Genomic DNA, 18,491 nt, shown 5'->3' with positions numbered 1-18,491 from the left:
CTGCTGCTGACTGATGTGAGAAATCCATTCTAGACTCGGTTAAAGCATGGCAATGCTTGTTCCTAGAGTACTCAGTTATTTGTAACTCTGGTATCTGGGTAGAAATTTCTATAAATACCAAACTCAATATGTGTCTTCCAAAGCTGAAACTGCAATATTACGCAAGAGTTCAATACCAGCTTTTAACATCAGGTCACTCTATTAAGCCATCAAAGTGTAGCTGAACTAACTAGCAACAAAGATAAAGCAATGGTACTCTTGATGTTCTCTGCAAATTGAAGTCATACGCCCACTTTTAGAGATGCCCACAGGATGAAGATGTTACTCAAATCACCTGGACTTGTGATCTATTAGTAAAGCATACCACCTATTATTCACTCTGATGTACTTTTTAAACATTTCATAATTATCTTGCAATTAGCAAAATAGGATTAAACTGATGAGTTAATTGCAATGTCTTAAGTACAGCGTTAAATTCTGTTATTAATAACTGCTGAAAGACCCTAGGACAACAGATACAGATATGTCGCCAAGCCTGGCATGCCTGGGTACCCACCAGATCTTCGGCACTGACGGGCTCCCCTTTCTTACTGGATGCCACCACCATTTTGCCCAGTCTCTCTCTCATGTCTTCTAGAGAAGTGGTGAGAGCCAGCACAGCCATAATTTCACTGGCCACAGAGATATCAAACTGGGCCTGTGGGCAGGGAAAAGAGGCACTAGCAAAAACTGTGTGTTAAACCAGAAGTGTGAATTGCAAGTGATCCTTTTTTACATCTGAGGCTTAAACAAATAGCTTAAGGCCGGGCGCGGTGGCTCATGCCTGTAATCCCAGCACTTTGGGAGGCCGAGGCGGGCGGATCACAAGGTCAGGAGATCGAGACCACGGTGAAACCCCGTCTCTACTAAAAATACAAAAAATGAGCCGGGCGCGGTGGCGGGCGCCTGTAGTCCCAGCTACTCGGGAGGCTGAGGCAGGAGAATGGCGTGAACCCAGGAGGCGGAGCTTGCAGTGAGCCAGGATCGCACCACTGCACTCCAGCTTGGGCGACAGAGCGAGACTCCGTCTCAAAAAAAAAAAAAAAAAAAAAAAAAAAAAAAAAACAAATAGCTTAAAAGGATAGAATAACAGAATACTACTCAAAATATTTAATGAACATAATCGTCTAATAGCAAAAAATATTAATTAATTATTCCAAGACCCTGAGTTGTCAATTTTTTTTTTTTTTTTTAGACAGAGTCTCATTCTGTCGTCCAGGCTGGAGTACAGTGGCACAATCTCAGCTCAATGCAACGTCCACCTCCCGGGTTCAGGCAATTCTCGCACCTCAGCCTCCCAAGTAGCTGGGATTATAGGCACGTGCCACCATGCCCAGCTAATTTTTGAATTTTTTTGGTAGAGACGGGGTTTGGCTAGACTGATCTCGAACTCCTGACCTCAAGTGATATGCCCGCCTCGGCCTCCCAAAGTGCTGGGATTATAGGCGTGAGCCACCACACCCAGCCCTGAGTTGTCAATTTTTTTAAATAAATGTTACAGTAGGACCAAAAAGCTATGATTTTATCATGGCCGCTTATAATCATGCGCTTATTTTCTTCATATACAAGGGAACAATATGGTACCTCAAACCAAGGAGATATCCAGTGAAATGGCTACAAAAAAGAAGCAATTTTAATCAATTTCTATGCAAGGATATTCACTTGGGGCTCTCCACCTCCAGGAAAAAATGCTGGGGGAAAAACACACAGGTGACACATGGGATTTATTGCAAAAGCTGTCAGGAGTGCTCAATGCCACACACCTACTCACTTCCATTTTAAAAGGGAGAAGGCAGAACAACACCTGGCAGTATCAATCGTATGAGAGAGGATGGAGGAGGAGAGAAGCAGCAAGATCTAGTGCCTCCGAACTAATTTCCTTGGAAAGGGACAAATTGTTACCGTCCGTGTGTGACCCTTCTCTGTTGGAGCCTGTCCAATCGTGATCTTCCTCAGGAATCTATCATTGGTATCCAACACTATAGCAGACAGGCAAAATATAGAACGATTTTGAGTAAAAGGACCACAAAGTTAAAGGAAGCAGCAGAGTTTTAAAGCAATAAGTCTAATTGCATGATTGTCTATCAATATTTGATCTCAAAATGGATGGCAAAGCTAGAATATGTGTTAAAGTTAAGAAATGATGTTCATATACCATAAATACACAGGAGTTATTTTTAAAGCAAAGGAATGTGGAGTGGCTTGGTTTTATTCCATCTAGAGAATTCAAACAGTTAACTAGAAATCTGGAATCTATTTTAAAGCATATTCCACATATAAGAAAAACAGAGCAGTCTACATTTTTTCAAAAGACTGAGGTTTGTGTTGTTGTTCTGTGGGATGATGACTCATTGACTTTCCACCACCGTAAGAAACACAGGAGCCATCAAATCAGGGCAAGTGCAAATATCTTTTGAAACATGCTGGGTGCCAGTCCTGGTCTGGAAATTTAGGAAACATAGCACACTTAACAGAGATAATTTCTATTCTGATGACAGAATATCTATCCAATTGTATAACCACGAAAAACATGGCAAAGATCAAGCAACTAACCAACTAACGACTTCCCAGGACTAACTACTGTTAACATTTTAGTGTACCCTCAGTTCTGGTTTTTTGTATGTGTAGTGTAATAGGAAATATATTTGACCTTTGCCATGGGTTCCTGACACAAGGCTCATAGAGCTCTTGGAATTCCAAGGGTGATAGGAGTGTCTTATTATTCATTACAAACTTCTTTTGATCACACCTGAGTTTATGGTAATAAGTGACTTATGGTAGGTCTCCTAGACAGCCTCAGGAAAGGACTGGTCACCAAAAAGAACGAATGATTAGAGGACTGGAACTTTCAGTCCCACCCACCAACCTCTGGGTAAGGTATTAGGGGTGTATATTACTCTTGAACAGGCTGGGCGTGGTGGCTCACGCCTATAATCCCAGCACTTTGAGAGGCCAAGGTGGGCAGATCACCTGAGGTCAAGAGTTTGAGAACAGCCTGACCAACATGGAGAAACCCTGTCTCTACCAAAAATACAAAATTAGCCGGGCATGGTGGCACATGCCTGTTAATCCCAGCTACTCAGGAGGCTGAGGCAGGAGAATCACTTGAACCTGGGAAGCAGAGGTTGCGGTGAGCTGAGATCACTCCATCGCACTCCAGCCTGGCAACAAGAACGAAACTCTGTCTCAAAAAAAAAAAAAAAAAAAAAAAATCCTGAACAACATTTGATGAGCCTCTGGGCTGGTGAACACATCCAGGTGCTGGGAGAGTGATGCACCCTATGCTTCTCTTCCATCTGGTTGTTTCTGAGCTGTATCCTTTATAATAAACCATAAGCACAAGTGAAATGCTTCTCTGAGTTCTGTGAACCATTCTAGGAAATGAACCTGAGCAGGGGATTGTGGGGACCCTCCAGTTCATAACCAGTTGGTCAGAAGCACAGGCGACAACCTGGATTTGCGATTCCTGTGTGAAGTGGGGCAGTCTTGTAGGACTAAGCCCTTTACCTATAGGATCTGCTCCAGACAGTTAGTATCAGAATTGAGTTAAATCATAGGATACTCAGTCAATATCCACTGGAGAAGTGAAAGTTGAATTGTTGTGGAAGAGAAAAACTACCCATCTGGTGTCAGAAGTGAGGTACTGAGAGTACTATGAGTATGGAGAGGAAACAGGAGTTGCCATTTCAGTATCAAATGCCAAACAATATCAAAGAAACACAAAATGAAATTGATCCATATTCCTATTAATAACATCATTGTTGATGGCTGAATATGTTTTAGAACAGAGTTTTTCATCTTAGAGATTGGTGAAGAAGTGTGAGGATGTGAGAAGCTCACAGAGTACAAATTCGCCTATATATTTTGTGGGTTTTTTTTCCTTTCAAGATGTTTTCTATTTCAAAATCAAAATAATTTCAAAGTAAAACACACACACACACACACACACACACAAAATGAACAAAAAAACCCAGTTCATACTCTAAATGAGTCAAGGAGGAGAGGCATTTTTAAGACACTTGATAACATGCCAAATTATTTTCCATAAAGACTATCATAATTTCATACCCAAACAGTGTCTTATATAGCAATCAGACACACACACACGCCCCACTCTTACTATAATGTGTTGTTAGAGCCAACCCTTATTTTTCAAAAGAAAAAAGTATCAGGTTTCATGTAACTAATATTTCTGTAAAAAATAGCCAGTCAATAGGTATGACTGCCTCTAGTTTCTTAGAAAACATGAATGAGACACGGAGCAAAAGAAAAGTAAATCGGATACTAAATCTTCAAAATGGACTTTTAGCTTATTCCTTATAAAATATTATACCATTTGTCTAAAGCTATTGAAGCAAAGGCAGAGAAATTCCTGTGTGGTTTTAGACGTTGAGACTGTCATCTAAAAAATGCCATTAGCTAGCAACAGTTATTGAGTCAAGGAAAATCACAAAAACGGTCAATAAATTGGCCTTCAGCTGCATTCTGCATGAGGGGATGAAGATTCCTTCTCAATAGTGATACAGAATAGAAAGCTGCATTGTTGATGCAAAGTAAAATCTAAGCTACACTAGTTGTGCATTGAGAAAAGTAACATATGGCAGTGAAGCCAGGCAACCTACTTACTAAATTGGCAAGTAATTAAACCTTGAAGGCTACCTAATATATTATAAGAGAATTTAATAAAATGAGGTAAAAAAATGATTAGGTAGGCCGGGTGCAGTGGCTCATGCCTGTAATCCCAGCACTTTGGGAGACCGAGGCGGGCAAATCACAAGGTCAGGAGATTGAGACCATCCTGGCTAACACAGTGAAACCCCGTTTCTACTAAAAATACAAAAAATTAGCCAGGCGTGGTAGTGGGCGCCTGTAGTCCCAGCTACTCGGGAGGCTGAGGCAAGAGAATGGTGTGAACCTGGGAGGTGGAGTTTGCAGTGAGCCGAGATTGTGCCCAGCCTGGGCAACAGAGGGAGACTCTGTCCCAAAAAAAAAAAAAAAAAAAAAAAATTAGGTAAGCTAGAGAACTACAGAAAAAATCAAGTCATTTATGCCACACAAGAGTTCTAAGAATAAAGGTCACACATGATTCAAGAAGTGATTAAACATAATTTCTCTACTTCATGACACCAAAACTTTTTGCATAAAATTAAATTTGTAAAATGTTAGTTTTGGTTTAACTACCCTAATTTCAGTCAACACTGAATAGCCAGCAAAATGTTCGACCAATCCAATGAAGAGAGATTTGATGACAGCTAATAAGGAGAGATACTGAGAGGTGGCAAGAAAAAGAAATAATGTCACCATCTTAGTCATGCCTTAGCTGGTAAAATACCAACACGGAAGCTTCTGAGCCTCACATTTTAACAACTATTCTGGAGGGTGTGGGGTGTGCAATATAGTCAAAACAAACGGGATTTGTATACTGCTCTGGTACCTCTTTGCCAAGTTATGGTTTCTGGATCAATGTCCAATCTTGCAAATCTGTTTATCTCTTCATCTGTCAGTGTGGTAGGGTCAGTCTTTTCAATGCCTAGTCTCTGAAAGGGTAGGAAAATGAAAACATAAAATAAGACAAATAGAAGCACAATAAATGTAAAACAAAAATTTTGATCTCTAGCTCTAAATGGGATCCCCTCTAGGAAATGCAAACCATCTTGAATTCAGAAGGAAAAACTGAAAGCTGGGGGTTATTTCCCACTGTCAACCTAAACAAAGACATTACAAAAAATTATCTCCAAGTAGGTTGAGTTTATTCAGGAATGAGAGATGAGGATTATAACTTGGGATGCCACAAATATGCCTAGTGAGGGAAGGGAAGCTTTTACTAGCCATGAAGGCGAGCTTTGGCTGGGTGTGGTGGTTCACGCCTGTAATCCCAGCACTTTGGGAGGCCGAGACGGGCAGATCACCTGAGGTCAGGAGTTCGAGATCAGCCTGGCCAACATGGTGAAACCCCGTCTCTACTAAAAAATACACAAATTAGCTGGGCATGGTGGCGGGTGACTGTAATCCAGCTACTTGGGAGGCTGAGGCAGGAGAACTGCTTGAACCCAGGAGGTAGAAGTTGCAGTAAGCCGAGATCATGCCACTGCACTCCAGCCTGGGTGAGACTCCATCTCAAAAAAAAAAAAAAAAAAAAAAAAAAAAGAGAGAGAGCGCTTCATGTAGTCTGCTTAGAAACAGAGTTCAGGTCGAGGCTACAGTGAGCCATGATTGTGCCACTGCACTACAGCCTGGGTGAAAGAGCAAGACCCTGTCTCAAATAAAATAAAAAATACAGAATTCATCACTCCCAGAAGCTCAAAGCAGAGTTGTCGATTCATTGGTGCAGCTGCCGTTACTGCAAAAGCATCCTTTCAAGAGCATCTTATCTGAATTACTCCCATCCTAAAGAATGTCTAGTGGTAAGTCTTGTCATGGAAACATAAGTATACATTTGAAACGTGCAAGCTGTGCAAAGCAGGAGATGTGTGAAGGATGTGAAGGGATTTCTTGTGGGGTTTTATGAAGTCATTGGAAACAATTTTTGCTCTTTCTTTTTGAGACAAGGTCTCAGTCTGTCACTTAGGCTAGATTATAGTGACCCAATCATAGCTCACTGCAACCTTGAACTTTTGGGTTCAAGGGATGCTCCTGCCTTAGCCTCCCGAGTAGCTGGGTGTAACTACAGGTGCATGCCCACGCCTGGCTCATTTTTAAAATTTTTTGTAGAGACGAGGTTTTGCTTCATTGCTCAGGCTGGTCTCGAACTCCTGGGCTCAAGTCATCCTCCTGCCTTGGCCTCTCAAAGTGCTGGGATTACAGGCCTTGCAAACAGTTCTTATCACAGACATGTAAGTGTGAGCCTCTTCTTCTTCGTGTCTTCCCAGCCCTGTTTTTTCTGGGTCTGACAAAAGTGATTTTATCCCAATATCTGCAAATTCACATTACTCACACACGTACAAAGGTATTATTAACATGTTTGTCCCTATAACTGAGCAGCAGATTTCCCTAAGCCTAGACCTAAATAATCACAGTATCATAGTGACCAAGAAGTGTTATAAAACACAAGTCCAGTTGTTTTTTTTTTTTGAGACAGAGTCTAGCTCTGTCACCCAGGCTGGAGTGCAGTGGGGCATCCTCAACTCACTGCAACCTCCGCCTCCCGGGTTCAAGCGATTCTCCTGCGTCAGTCTCTTGAATAGCTGGGACTACAGGCATGCAGCTGCACGCCCAGCTAATTTTGTATTTTTAGTAGAGACGGGGTTTCTCCATGTTGGTCAAGCTGGTCTCAAACTCCTGACCTCAGGTGATCCGCTTGCCTCGGCTTCCCAAAGTGCTGGGATTACAGGTGTGAGCTACCATGCCCAGCCTCCTCATTTATTAAAAAAAAAAGAAAGAAAAGAAAAGAAAAAAGCTGGGCTCAGTGGTTCATGCATGTAATCCCAGCACTTTGGTATGTCAAGGTGGGCAGATTGCTTGAGCCCAGGAGCTTGAGACCAGCCTGGGCAACATGGCAAAACCCGGTCTCTACACAATATATAAAAATCTCGGCATGGTGGTACCTGGCTGTAGTCTCAGCTACCTAGTTGGCTGAGGTGGGAGAATCACTTGAGTCCTGGAGGTTGAGGCTGTAGTGAGATGTGATTGCACCACTGCAATACAGCCTGGGTGACAGAGTAAAACCTTGCTCATGCCTGTAATCCCAGCACTTTGGGAGGCCAAGGCAGGTGGATCACCTGAGGTCAGGAGTTCAAGACCAGCCTGGACAACATGGTGAAACCCTGTCTCTGCTAAACATACCAAAATTAGCTGGGCATGGTGGCAGGTACCCGTAACCCCAGCTATTCAGGAGGCTGAGGTAGGAGAACTGCTTGAACCTGGGAGGTGGAGGTTGCAGTGAGCTGAGATCACGCCATTGCACTCCAGCCTGGGAGACAGAGTGAGACTCTGTCTTAAACAAACAAACAAACAAAACCAATACCTTTTTGAAAAATTAAAAAACAGAAAACAAAAACAAAAAATCCCTTGTGGCCAGACGTGGTGGCTCACGCCAGTAATCCCAATACTTTGGGAGGCTGAGGCAGGACCATCGCTTGAAACCAGGAGTTTGAGACCAGCCTGGGCAACATGGTGAGACAAGGTCTCTACAAAAAATAAAGTAAAAAATTAGCCAGGTGTGGTGGTGTGTGCACCTATAGTCCCAGGTACTCAAGAGGCTAAGGTGAGAGGATTGCTTGAACCTGGAAGGTGGAAGCTTTAGTGAGCTGTGATTGTGCCTCTGCACTCCAGCCTGGGTGACAGAGAGAGACCCTGTCTCAAAAAAGAAAACAAAAAACAAAACAAAACACCTCTCTTTTGCTATTCCTTTACGGTCATACCCTCGCTTCATCCATACCCTTAGCATCTATTGATCTGTTCCCTAGCACTATAATTTTCTCTTATTGAGAATATCATACAAATGGAGTCATGCAATATGCAAGCTTTTGAGACTGGCTTCTTTCGCCCAGCATAAATTCATCCAAGTTGTTGCTTGTATCAATAGCTCATTTATTTTTATTGTATGGATGTACCAGTTTGTTTATTTATTCATCCATTGAAAGACATTTAGATTAGTCCCAGTTTTGGGAAATTATTAATAGAGCTGCTAAAAACATTAATGTACAGATTTTTATGTGAACAGAGATTTATTTTGGGTGAGATTTCTGAGTCAGGTGGTATGGTGTATGCTTACTAACTGTATATTTGTTACAGAAATTCAAATAACATATAGATATAACCACGCTTTTAACTGTTTAACACAGACCCTTATCTATTCAGGGGAAGGCAAGTATTATTTTACAGACGAGTAAACAGAGAAACAAGTCATTTAACAAATTTGCTTAAGGTCCCAATGATGCAAACTCCAAAGGCTGCTACGCTGCCACAGTGGCATCCTGACTCTTGTTCATGTTATAAAGGAAGTGTCGTTTTTTTCTGAGCTGAGAGCAGGTTGTCAGTGTTCTATTTATTCCACACTAGCCACTTCTAATCTATAGATAAATGAGAAATAACCTCTACCATCAATCTTTGCTATGTATATCACGACTTTAAGACTATGATTACTGATATAACTTCATCTAAAATAGGCTACTCCAAGAAGACTTTTATGTCCTAATCAATGATCAGATTCCAGATTCCACACAATATAAAAAATGTGGAAGAAAAAAAGCTTACCTTTAACCTTCGGATTTGGATATCAGAGAACTTTCTCACTCCATTTACTGATGGCACCAAACGATTAAAGAGAGCCTTAAAGAAAAGAAAGGGGCTTTAAAATGAGAGGAACCCCATTGCCTTGCTACCTGCATCCTCAGCACCCAAGAGACCAACACTAATTCAGATGGTTCAATACTTTCAAAAGTGTTCAATGGGATTCATGGGGCTTTGGCATCCTACCTTGTCTGTCTGGGTCAGTTCATGAAATATCCGAGCATCAATGGCCGCAGCAACGAGGTTATTAGCTGCAGTGATGGCATGGATGTCACCTGTGAGATGGAGATTAAACTACAAAAGAACAGAAGCCACATTAGTCTCCCAGCTGCTCTGTATCTTTCCAACTTTCATTCTATTGCAAAGCTCAATCCCTATTTTAAAGCCAATGGAATACTGAAGGCAGCCCAGCTAGTGGACGAACACCCAATACAGGGAGTTCTTGAAAACATAAATGACTGGCTGGGCATGGTGGCTCACAACTATAATACCAGCACTTTGGGAGGCTGAGGTGGGCAGATCACTTGAGGCCAGAAGTTCAAGACTACCCTGGGCAACATGGTGAAACCCCATCTCTACTAAAAACACAAAAATTAGCCAAGCGTGGTGGTGCGCACCTGTAATCCCAGCCACCTGGATGGCTGAGACAGGAGAACCTGGGAGGCGGAGGTTGCAGTGACCCAAGATCACACCACTGCACTCCAGCCTGGGCCACAGAGGGAGACTTTGTCTCAAAAAAAAGAAAACATAAATGACCAATTATCTGTCTGCAGAAGAATCTCCTCCCAAATACAGAACTTGCAGCTTTTCCAAAATGAGATGTCCAGAGACCACAAATACCACACCACTGGGATCAACAGCAACACTGGGTTACTGAGGACACACCTTGAAACAGCGAGGAGAAGTGCACGGGAGTAGCACCAACTCTATGTCTATGCACTGTTCCTATTTCTGCTGTTACATAAATGAATTCTGAATTCGCTATGTGTTGGTGCTTCCCAATACCATGCTTCATTTGGTGATTTGCTTATAATGATCATTCCCACTGAAAGCCAAAGTTTGAAACCAAGCTGTATCACAAGTCTACAAATAAAGTTGTTTTCCCCCTAGGTGTTGCTTCTGCTGGGAAACAAGTCATTTGTCCACTAAGAGCTCTACAAAAAAGGCTAATTTCCAGAGAGAAAAAGCTATAATAAAGAATCTAGGCTGGGCGTGGTGGCTCATGCCTGTAATCCCAGCACTTTGGGAGGCCGAGGCGGGCGGATTACGAGGTCAGGAGTTCAAGATTAGCGTGGCCAACTCGGTGAAACTCCGTCTCTACTAAAAATACAAAATTAGCGGCCGGGCGCGGTGGCTCAAGCCTGTAATCCCAGCACTTTGGGAGGCCGAGGCGGGTGGATCACGAGGTCAGGAGATCGAGACCATCCTGGCTAACGCGGTGAAACCCCGTCTCTACTAAAAATACAAAAACTAGCCGGGCGTGGTGGCGGGCGCCTGTAGTCCCAGCTACTCGGAGGCTGAGGCGGGAGAATGGCGTGAACCCGGGAGGCGGAGCTTGCAGTGAGCCGAGATCGCGCCACTGCACTCCAGCCTGGGCGACACAGCGAGACTCCGTCTCAAAAAAAAAAAAAAAAAAAAAAAAAAAAAAAAAAATAAATGTAAAGCGGCAAAAACAAAAGAATTAAGCCCTCCCTGATAGCAGTGGCCTGGAGAAGGTTCTGGGCCTCTCCTTGTTAAAAGGGCAACTGANCAAAAAAAAAAAAAAAAAAAAAAAAAAAAAAAAAAAAAAAAAATTAGCTGGGCGTGGTGGTGTGCCTGTAATCCCAGCTACTCCGGAGGCTGACGCAGGAGAATTGCTTGAACCTGGGAGGCAGAGGTTGCAGTGAGCCGAGATCGTGCCATTGCACTCCAGCTCTGGGCAACAGAGCAAGACTCCATCTTGGGGAAAAAAAGGCATCTAATTCAGCCAAAGAGAAAAAAGAAAAAAAAAAGGATCTAATTCAGCCAAATCCCAAAATACTTTACCTCTTCCATAGGAATGACCTGGGAGTAACCTCCTCCTGCAGCGCCACCTAGGGGACAGGTCAAGGGTAGGGACTCAGTTAAGCATGCTTCTCCAATGACAGAAATCAAATAAATGCAAATGCATTATTGCAACTACTAAGCACATTTATTTATTTACCTTTTACAATCATTTGGACAGTTTTGATCAAGTGTTTTCTAATACTAAGTAGTTTCTCAATTGAAATTTGAGTTTAAATGACAAAACCATGAACAAATACATACCTACTCATTATCTTTAGAAATAGGTTCCTTGGCCGGGCGCGGTGGCTCAAGCCTGTAATCCCAGCACTTTGGGAGGCCGAGACGGGCGGATCACGAGGTCAGGAGATCGAGACCATCCTGGCTAACACGGTGAAACCCCGTCTCTACTAAAAAATACAAAAAACTAGCTGGGCGCAGTGGCGGGCGCCTGTAGTCCCAGCTACTCGGGAGGCTGAGGCAGGAGAATGGCGCGAACCCGGGAGGCGGAGCTTGCAGTGAGCTGAGATCCGGCCACTGCACTCCAGCCTGGGCGGCAGAGCGAGACTCCGTCTCAAAAAAAAAAAAAAAAAAAAAAAAAAAAAAAAAAGAAATAGGTTCCTTGTGATTATCGGCATGTGTTAAAACACCCAGCTGACAGTTACATAAAGGCAAACCTGTTCAATTTCCTACTCTCATAAAGCTTCTTTGGCTTTTAAAACAGAAATATTTAAAGTACATACACCTAACACAAAGACTGCAATTTTTCCTAAATAGAGATATATTTCCTAAATAGATATAAATAGATTAGGCTGTTAGAAAGCAGCCTGATTGCTAGATTTATACTTGGATTACAGGTTGAGTATCCCTTATTTAAAATGCCTGGATTTTGGTTTTGGATTTGGGTTTTTGTTTTTCAGATGTTGGAATATTTGCATCATAATGATCCAGCATCCCAAATCCACGACTCAAAATCTGAAATGATCCAATGAGCATATCCTTTGAGCATCGTGTCAGCACTCAAAAAGTTTAGAATTCTGGAGCCTTTCAGATTTCAGGTTTCTAGATTTCTGATGCTCAATCTGTATTAGCCAAAAGTCAGTTAAAGATGTCCAGGACACCAAGCATGGCTGCTCATGCCTGTAATCCTAGCCTGGGAGATCAAGGCTGCAGTGAGTTATGATCATGCCACTGCATTCCAGCCTGAGCTGGGACTCCAGACAGAACAAGACCGTGTCTCAAAAATGTCCAGGTTACCACGTTATCAGTGCAATAAATATAAATCAGATATATATATATTTTTTTAGACAGAGTCTCATGCTGTCTCACAGGCTGGAGGGTAATGGGTTGGGATTACAGGCACGTACCATCATGCCCAGCTAATTTTTGTGTTTTTAATAGAGACGGGATTTGCCATGTTGGCCTGGCTGGTCTCGAACTCCTGGCCTCAAGTAATATACCTACCTTGCCCTCCCAAAGTGCTGGGATTTCAGGCATGAGCCACTTCACCCAGCCCAGAGATTTATTAATATGTATTTCATTTTTGTGAGGCAGAGACCGTGCAGTGAGGCAATTTGCAATAAGAGTAAAAGGAAAATAAAGAGTTCAATAAGCAGAATAAGGAATAGCTCGTGCTGAAGTTGAAAGGGGGTTAAGACAAGCTCAAGAGCAGAACTAAGTGATTACATTTATAAAACAGGTGGAAGGGTAGGCTGGGAACGGTGGCTCACGCCTATAATCCCAGCATATTGGGAGGCTGAGGCAGGCAGATCATAAGGTCAGGAGTTCAAGACCAGCCTGGCCAACATAGTGAAACCCCATCTCTACTAAAAACACAAAAATTATCCAGACATGGTGGCATGCACCTGTAGTCCCAACTACTCGGGAGGCTGAGGCAGGAGAATCGCTTGAAACCAGGAGGTGGAGGTTGTAGTGAGCCAAGATCATGCTACTGCACTCCAGTCTGGGCAAAAGAGCGAGACTCCATCTCCAAAAAAAAAAAAAAAAAAAAAAAAAAAAGGTGGAAGGGTGAAGGTGTACCCCGTGTCAACATTTGCAGTAATTGCTAAAACAAGCAAAATTTGATGCCCTGTCACCAAGCAGGGAAAGCTAACTCTAAGAACCTATCATAATTAATAAAAATTATTTTAATTAAGATAGCAGCTTGGCATGGTGGCTCATGCCTATAGTCCTAGCAATTTGGAAGGCTGAGACAGGCAGATCACTTGAGTTTAGAAGTTCAAGACCAGCCTGGCCGAAATGGTGAAACCCCATCTCTACCAAAAATACAAAAATTAGCCAGGCATGGTCGTGCACGCCTGTAATCCCAGCTACTTGGGAGGCTGTGGCAGAAGAATCTCTTGAATCCAGAAGGTGGAGAGGTTGCAGTGTGCCGAGATCGCACCACTGCATTCCAACCTGGGCGACAGAGTAAAAAAAAAAACAAAAAACAAAAAAAACACATGTTCGTAGTACCACAGCAATAAAAATCTGAGGGTAAAGTATGAGTATGGTACTAGCTTAGAGCTTGAAATAGACATGGAAGAATCACTCTGGTACTTAATACAGGTGCCTTTGACCAAGCCACCTCTGAAGTCCCAGTTGCTGCTACTGTAAAATGGTGACAATACTATCTTGTACTGGATGATAAAATAAAATGCAAAAACTGGTCAGCACAATATCTGGCACAAAGCATATATTCAATAAGGGTAGGCTTTTCTTATTTTCAACAAAGTGAAACATCTGTGGGGTTTGTCATTGTCTCTAGAGTATCCGTAAGATGATCAGTAGCTATGATTACCTTTATTGTTACTGTGGCAGTGGACTATGAGGGTCAAATAAAAGCACCCCCAGCTACATATCACCCATCCCAGAGAATCCCTGTGCAGTGGCAAACAGTGACAGCAGGAGCTGGGGAGATCCAATGACAGCCTTCATCAAAAGCATAGTCACAGTGGTTTGTGAGAATGACATTTCTGGTGCTGAAATGAGTCGAAACCTCATAAGTATCATAGGTCACGTGGGCCTGGGAGGACTGAAGGAGAAGCAGGTCCCCTGTCATCACCCACGGTCCAGTCTCACTAGTACCTTTTATTCCAAAGGTGGGACCCTGAGATGGCTGTCGCACACATGCAAAGACGTTCTGGTAGAGATGGGCACCAAGGGCTTGCACTAGCCCAATTGTAGTTGTGCTTTTCCCTTCTCCCAGGGGTGTTGGAGTTATTCTTCAAGACGAAAGCAAAAGAGAAAAAGTTTAAAGAATTAAGTGAAGTGTATCTGAATCACTAAGTCACACCTAGCAGACCCTAGAGAATGACTCGTAATCTAAGGATTAAGAAAAACAAAGTGATGCATAGCAGTGTATGCCTGTAGTCCCAGCTATATAGGAGGCTGAGGCAAGAGGATCACTTGAGCCCAGGAGTTCCAAGCTACAGTAAGCTATGACTGCACCACTGCACTCCAGCCGGGGCAACAGAGCAAAACTCCATCTCTTAAAGTAAAAAAAAAAGAAAGAAAAGACAAAGAAAAAGAAAGACAAAAGCCCTGAAAGACATCTTTTTCAAGAGTCTTAGTTATAATTTCCAAAAAACTTTAAGGAAAAAAAATGATTCCTGTATTTTAGCTCTTCTTGCTGTAAGAAGCAAATATACTTTATCTTATAGAGACACAGCTATAATTTTAATTTCTCATTTTATATTCAGGCCAGACACAGTGGCTCACACCTGTAATCCCAGCACTTTGGAAGGCCGAGGTGGGTGGATCACCTGAGTTTGGGAGTTTGAGACCAGCCTGACCAACATGGAGAAATCCCTGTCTGTACTAAAAATACAAAACTCGCCGGGCATGGTGGCGCACACTTGTAATCCCAGCTACTCAAAAACTAGCTTTTTAATATAACCTCAGTCCAGCAATAAAAATGAGTGCTTAGTAGATCCATTGAATTAATGAATTTTGGGTTCAAAAAGGTGATTCTGGCCGGGTGTGGTGGCTCACGCCTGTAATCCCAGCACTTTGGGAGGCCGAGGTGGGTGGATCACAAGGTCAGGAGTTCGAGACCAGTCTGGCCAACATACTGAAACACAGTCTCTACTAAAAATACAAAAATTAGCTGGGCGTGGTGGCTCACACCTGTAGCCCAGCTACTCAGGATGCTAAGGCAGGAGAATCGCTTGAACTCGGGAGACAGAAGTTGTGGTGAGCCGAGATCATGCCACTGCACTCCAGCCTGGGCAACAGAGCAAGACTCTATCTCAAAAACAACAACAGCAACAACAACAACAAAAGGTGATTCTATCTTAAGACCGGGTTTTAAGACCAAACTCTTCCACTTACCAGATGGATAACTTTGACCAATTTTCTCATCTATGATTATCATCTATTCTTACCTACCTCTCAGGATTGCTGTAAGGATCAAATGAGATCAAATATGGGTGAAAATGCTAAAATCAAATTAAAGGCACCTCTACATACATGTGCAAAGTGCAAATGCAATGCCTGGTATGAACGATCAGGACTGATAGGAAGATTTGGATGGCAACATGAATAAAAACCATACCCAGTCACCACCACGTATTTCCCATCAGGCCGGTGCCTCAGGCGCTCTAGTGCTGACAGCAGAACTTTGGCCTTTGTTTCACCATATAATTCTACCTCTTCAGACAGCAGACCAATTTCTCGAGCCAGCTTACCAATGGGCTTCAGTTTACAAGATCGTGATATATCAATGTCACTTTGGAAATATAGAAAATAGGTATTAATGTTTATCCACTGAGTTTAATTAATCCCACAGTAGTAACAAGCCCCCAACCCAACCCCAACCACCGATGGCGCCTTCAGAGGGAGCATATGTGCACCCACAGTATCTTTCAACTAAAAACGAACAATTCACAAAGTTTTAAATCAGTAAAATTTTATTTTTACCTTGGAACAGGTGTCTTGAGGTTAAGGTTGTTATACTCAATCATCCACTTTCCTGGCTTAAATTTCTCCAGGAAACGCTTGGCACTCTCTACTGTGCTCTAAACAAAATGAAATAAATGAAACTTAGAAGAGGTGGTTATTTTAATCCTCACCTCAGTTTCAAGCTCCAGGTCACTCCAGTTCAATCACAAAATGAACTGCTTCACACCCACTTATTACCATCCTTCCATCTGAGGTCAGAGTCAACAGGCACCTAACATGCTTTGGGGCTGCTTGCCTGGCCCCTGTCAGCTGGTGCATGTTAGAAAGGCAAAGCAGGCCAGGCGCAGTGGCTCACACCTGTAATCCCAGCACTTTGGAAGGCCGAGGTGGGTGGATCACCTGAGTTTGGGAGTTTGAGACCAGCCTGACCAACATGGAGAAATCCCCGTCTCTACTAAAAATACAAAACTTGCCGGGCATGGTGGCGCACACCTGTAATCCTAGCTACTCAGGAGGCTGAGGCAGGAGAATCAATTGAACCTGGGAGGCGGAAGTTGTGGTGAGCCGAGATCGCACCATTGCACTCCAGCTTGGGCAACAAGAGAAAAAATCCGTCTCAAAAAAAAAAAAAGAAAAAGAAAAAGAAAGGGAAGGCACACCAAAATAGACCTGGCCAAACCGGGGTTGCACTTTTCTTCTTTCAAAGTTATTATATTCCAAAAGAGATTGGAATTATGCCATCCCTACTTTCCTCTATTAATGTGCCTGATCTTATTTCTCTGTTCTTCCCTTCCCTTTTTCTCAATAAATTCACATCTTTACTTAACTTCTGAGTAGGTTTTTGACATTTCTACTTGGGGAGAAAGGCAGCCAAAATTCAATCAGCTTTTCAGAACTCTTACAGAAACTTTTATTCACAAGTACCTGCATGAGCATTGCAACCGTCATGGGCCCTACGCCGCCAGGAACAGGAGTGATGAAGCTTGCCCTCTCTTTGGCCTCGTCGTATGCCACATCACCCACAACTTTTCTCCCATTTGTTTTATCATCTGGTCAAGTGGGGAGAAATCAAAGCTAAGTCTCAGAATTAATCCTGGTGATCAGTTACGACAAAAACTCAGCAGAATTTTAGGGTGTGTAAGTCCCATCAGGCTCCAGTGCCTACTTAACTTAAAAGCTATGGAATGACAGATGCTTGCTATTTCTTAGGGAGAAAATTATTTTACCTGCAAAAATTCCCAAGATGCATAAGTGGTTTTTCAGAACCTGGAGAATCCTTTTGTAGTCTCTCAGGTGACAAATAAAATATCAACTGTTTTTTATTCTTAAAACCAACTACCCAGTATATAATGAGCACCTTTTAAAATGTTAATTTGCCAAAGCCTACAAAGGAAATTTTTTGGGTGCACAAAGCTCCAACTCTGTCACAGCTACCACATATCGTTTCTACAGCAACTGTCAGCATTTTGTGAGCTCCATGTGTGAGCTGGAGGAACAATTCGACATCCAATTCCAAAGACACAGCTACTTAAATGTATGCTAAAGGCAAAGAATATAATTACACTTCCCTTAAAAGGACACAAGAACAACTACAAATCTTACCAGCAGAGAATAGCTATTCAAGAGAACAAAACCCAGTGATGCATCATTGCTCACTCACACAAAGAACATCCTACACTTGGCTTCAGTGCACTTCCAGGAGGGGCTGGGGGCGGGCCTAGACCTCGAAGCAATAAGGCTCCCAGGCTGCATCTGGTAGTCGTAGCGACATCACCACTTCTCTCTGATCAGATCGCCACAACTGAGAAGAAGCTCCAAGGTGGAGGCAAGAAGCCAGAATTGCCGGGCGCGGTAGCTCAAGCCTGTAATCCCAGCACTTTGGGAGGCCGAGACGGGCGGATCACGAGGTCAGGAGATCGAGACCATCCTGGCTAACACGGTGAAACCCCGTCTCTACTAAAAAAAAATACAGGCCGGGCGCGGTGGCTCAAGCCTGTAATCCCAGCACTTTGGGAGGCCGAGACGGGCGGATCACGAGTTCAGGAGATCGAGACCATCCTGGCTAACACGGTGAAACCCCGTCTCTACTAAAATACAAAAAAAAAAAAAATTAGCCGGGCGAGGTGGCGGGTGCCTGTAGTCCCAGCTACTCGGGAGGCTGAGGCAGGAGAATGGCGTGAACCCGGGAGGCGGGGCTTGCAGTGAGCTGAGATCCGGCCACTGCACTCCAGCCCGGGTGACAGAGCCAGACTCCATCTCAAAAAAAAAAAAAAAAAAAAAAAAAAAAAAAAAAAAAA

General features: G+C 43.0%; 1 protein-coding gene across 2 annotated transcripts in view; it reads right to left on the bottom strand.

Annotated features, from left to right (window-relative positions):
• Nucleotides 1–18,491, bottom strand: part of MTHFD1 (methylenetetrahydrofolate dehydrogenase, cyclohydrolase and formyltetrahydrofolate synthetase 1) — a 76,405-nt gene that overhangs the window by 19,031 nt on the left and 38,883 nt on the right. For both annotated transcript variants that reach the window (XM_025391198.1, XM_025391199.1), the window contains exons 9-18: nt 17,119–17,243; nt 16,213–16,310; nt 15,848–16,021; nt 14,380–14,516; nt 11,296–11,342; nt 9,457–9,564; nt 9,235–9,309; nt 5,474–5,576; nt 1,942–2,018; nt 557–697 (exon numbers count right to left, since the gene is read on the bottom strand). In XM_025391198.1, coding sequence (XP_025246983.1) covers nt 557–697; nt 1,942–2,018; nt 5,474–5,576; nt 9,235–9,309; nt 9,457–9,564; nt 11,296–11,342; nt 14,380–14,516; nt 15,848–16,021; nt 16,213–16,310; nt 17,119–17,243 — 1,085 coding nt within the window. The remainder of the gene's footprint in view (nt 1–556; nt 698–1,941; nt 2,019–5,473; nt 5,577–9,234; nt 9,310–9,456; nt 9,565–11,295; nt 11,343–14,379; nt 14,517–15,847; nt 16,022–16,212; nt 16,311–17,118; nt 17,244–18,491) is intronic.

The sequence above is a fragment of the Theropithecus gelada genome, chromosome 7b, assembly GCF_003255815.1.
Source record: "Theropithecus gelada isolate Dixy chromosome 7b, Tgel_1.0, whole genome shotgun sequence".
NCBI lineage: Eukaryota > Metazoa > Chordata > Mammalia > Primates > Cercopithecidae > Theropithecus > Theropithecus gelada.
The sequence above is the reverse complement of the archived record's forward strand: the minus strand, read 5'-3'. Positions and strand labels throughout refer to the sequence as shown.